Genomic DNA, 3,798 nt, shown 5'->3' on the forward strand with positions numbered 1-3,798 from the left:
GCTGGCTGTCTCCATCTGCATTGCGGGGAGTGCTGCGCCTTTATTTGTCTTTTCTTTTAAACACCTTTCATATACACACATTCCGGTAATAACCAGCTCCTGCTGCTGCTTCTGCTGCTGCTTCTGCTGCTTCTGCTGCTGTTGCTTCTCCTGCTGCTGCTGCTGCTGCTGCTTCTCCTACTCCTGCTGGTGCTGCTTCCCCTGCTGCTGCTGCGTGTGCCGCTGCTGCAGCTGTGGGTAGTGATGCTGTTTCTGTCGGTGATGCTGCAAGTGCAGCAAGTGCTGCTGCTGCAGTTGCTTCTGCTGTTGTTTATATGTTTTCTGTATATTCATTTTGTTTGTTGTTATATCTTTTGAGTTATTTTCTTCCTTTTACATCTGTTTAAACATGTTGACGGTTGTATATTGTTTACTTTGCTGCATGCATTGGGGTGTATGTGCAGCTGCAGCGAGTGCAGCAGCCGCTATGAATTTTTACCTCCAGGACCTTTATCTTCAGGGGCTTCTTTAAGATGCCCTTTATGCGAGAGAGGAAAAGTTGTAGACTGTCTACCTCCTCAGCTTCTTTACTTTCAGCTGCAGCACCTCCGCTTCCTTCTCGCTAACAGCAGCAGCAGCAGCAGCAGCAGCAGCAGCGGCACCAGCGGTAGGAGGCTGAGCAGCAACAGCAGCAGCAGCAGCAGCAACAACAACAGGGCTTGGAGCAGCAGCAACGATGCTATGCGTGTAGCAGTTGATGTATGTCATGCAGAGATTCCTTTACCTCTAAAAACAGCAGCAGGAGCAGCGCATGCACCAACAACAGCAGCAGCAGCAGCAGCTGCTGCTGCTGCTCGCTTCCGCAGCAGCAATGAGGGAGCATCAGGAGTCAAGAAAGGATTAGAGTTAAAGTTCCCTCTGGTTGTTGCTGCACTTCGCTATTTAACTGCACTTCAAAAGACAAATGTCGCTCTGCATGCAAACACCGAAAGAAAAGAATTAATGCAGGTAATGTATAAATATAAATATTAATATAAATATTAATATTAATATAAATATTAATATTAATATAAATATAAATATTAATATTAATATAAATATAAACATAAATATAAATATAAATATAAATATAAATATAAATATTAATATTAATATAATTGAATATAATATAATCAAATAAATATATTAATATATGTTTTTATGTATGTGTATTAATGTAATTAAATAAATTAATATATCTCTTTATATTACTATGACATATATATATTATATATGTGCATGCATGCGTGCATATGTCTGTATATTGATATATACATAAGTATATATATATATATATATATATATATATATATTATATATATGTATGCATATATATCCAAGTGCAAATATCTTTGTCTCTCTGTCTCTGTCTCTGTCTGTCTCTGTCTCTCTCTCTTTCTCTTTCTCTCTCTCTTTCTCTCTCTCTCTCTCTGTCTCTCTCTCGCTATATATATATATATATATCTCTTTTGTGTATATTGTCGCCTGTCTTTATTCTTTTAGATATTTTTTCTCTTGTCTCTTTTCTTGCGCTCTTATCAACACAGCACTTAGCCCCAGAAAAGCATAAACTGCTGCTTCTGCTGCTGTTGCTGCTGCTGCTGCTACTGTTGTTGCTGCTGCTGCTGTGTTTGTGGGGTGTCTCAGCCTGTGGAGGCTGTGATGAATGCGAGTGCATTGAACAACATGAAGTAAGAAATAAAAATATATTTGTCTCTGCTGCTGTCTCTTATGCTGTCTCTTCTCGCCTCTCCCTTTGTCTGCATGTTGTTGTATATCTGCTGCTGCTGCTGCTGCTGCTGCTGTCTCCTTTTGATTTGTGGGGTTTCGGGTGTACGTGCTCTGCTGCAGCTTGTGCTGCTGCTCCGGTGTCTGGCTGTCTCCTGCTATTTGCTGCTTTCTCCTGACTCTTTTTGTTTGTTTGCTTATTTATTTATTTATTTATTTATGTATTTATTTATTTATTTATTTATTTATTCTTCCTTTTGTATATTTGTTGTTTCTGGTGTCTCCTTCTGCAGCACAAGCTGCTGCTTAGGCCCTTCTGTCTGCTGCTGTCTCCTGCTTTGTCTCTTAATTTATTTATTTATTTAATTTTTTATTTATTTGCTGTGTCTCCTGCTGCAGCCTGAAGCAGTTCTTCGCTGTGCTGCGGGGGCCCCCCCTGATGGATACCCGCAGCAGCAGGTGGGCCCTCTTGCAGCAGCAATACTCTGCAGCAAAAGCAGCAGCAGTTGAGGGGTCTCTCCCTAGTGGTGCATTGGCCTGGGATCGATCCGCGGGATCGATCCCGGTTGGGGATCGATGGGAGACGATCCCGACCCCACACTCTAGGAGACACAGCTCCAACGCTACCAGCAGCTTCCTCAACCTCTCCGGCCCCACATTCACGAAGGCCCCAGTTGTCGCTCTTAAAAGAGAAGTCTGCTAAATATGCTGCAGCAGGTGTTGCTGCAGCACGTGTTGCTGCAGCAGGTATTGCTGCAGCAGCAAGACCAATACCAGCAGCAGCAGCAACAGGAGCAGCAGCAGCTGCTGCTGCTGCGGGAAAGCCGTCTTCTCAAGTCTGCAAGGGCCTCAATGCAAGCGAGATATACTACCCCACGTAGCAGCAGCAGCAGCAGCAGCAGCAGCAGCAGCCAATGCGATGTTAGAAACAGACAGACATATAATCATAATAGCTGACGGGAGACAAATAAAGAAGGAAAGAAAAAAAACTTCTGCTGAAGGAGTCAGCCTGCGGTGTAAGTACACCTAAGGAGAAAGAGTAGCTGCATGTACACCTCAACTACACTCTGCATGCATGCAGTGGCGCAGCAGCAAACAGCAAGCTGCAGCAGTCCCAGCCTTGCTGCTCTTCGTATCTCCAGCAGCTAGCTAGCTACAAGTGAACAGCTATCTAAGTAAGAGAGCCAGCTAGCTTAAATCAGTAGAAGCAGCTAGCCAGGCAGCTAGCTAGTCATTTATCCAGCTAGCTAGCTAGCTAGCTAGTCAGTTGACCAGTTAGCCAACCAGCTAGCTAGGAGGCTAGAACGGGGCTGCAGAGGCCTCTCTCCCCCTTGAAGTGCGTCTGTATGTCTCCCCCGGGAGGCCCTCTCGCCTTCCCCCAGCTAGCTAGCTAGCTAGCTAGTCAAGCTAGCTAGCTAGCTCCTTTCCCAGTGGTTTGCAATGGGTGTAGGAGGGTCTATATGAAGAAGACCCGTGCATGCAGAGGGGGTATTTAGCTGCTGGAGTGTAGCAGCAGTTGCTCCAGCATGTGATGCAGCACTCGCAGCTGCAGCAGCAACAGCTGCTGCTGCTGCTTGAGCTGCAGCGGAAAGGGGCCCCCACTAGTAGCCTCAGGGGGCCCCCGCGATGCCCCTTGGCTGTTCCGCTAATAGGGAGTTTGTTATATATTTTCATCTAATCTATCGGAGTTTGTCTATGATACATTTGAAGTAAATTACAGATAGAAACAAATCAGGTGGTAGCCGCCTGCTGCTGCTGCTGCAGCAACAGCAGCAGCAGGAACAGCAGCAACACGGAAGAAGGGGGGAGGGGGAGGAGGTTTGTGTAGCATAGGCCCCTCTCAGCCAGTCAAACCCTAAACCCTAGAAACCCTAAACCCTAGCAAACCCTAATAAACCTCAAACCCCCTGTGCCTTCAGCTGCATCGCTTGCTGTACAGCAGCAGCAAAAAGAATATTTTAAAAATATCTCTAGTTAAGAAATGCCTCTAGCAGCAAGGGGGGGGGGCCCCCAGAGAGGCCTCGGGGGCCCCCCCCCCCTGCACGCACACAC

General features: G+C 45.8%; 1 protein-coding gene across 1 annotated transcript; it reads left to right on the plus strand.

Annotated features, from left to right (window-relative positions):
• Nucleotides 1-443: 443 nt before the first annotated feature.
• On the plus strand, nt 444-2,449 carry EAH_00047730 (hypothetical protein, conserved; the record flags this gene model as incomplete). Its single annotated transcript, XM_013394552.1, has 3 exons — nt 444-987; nt 1,666-1,709; nt 2,146-2,449. Coding segments are annotated over 3 exons (892 nt in total), but the record flags the coding sequence as incomplete, so codon positions are not given.
• Nucleotides 2,450-3,798: the final 1,349 nt, after the last annotated feature.

The sequence above is a fragment of the Eimeria acervulina genome, genomic scaffold (genome assembly GCF_000499425.1).
Source record: "Eimeria acervulina Houghton genomic scaffold, Eah_scaff736, whole genome shotgun sequence".
NCBI lineage: Eukaryota > Apicomplexa > Conoidasida > Eucoccidiorida > Eimeriidae > Eimeria > Eimeria acervulina.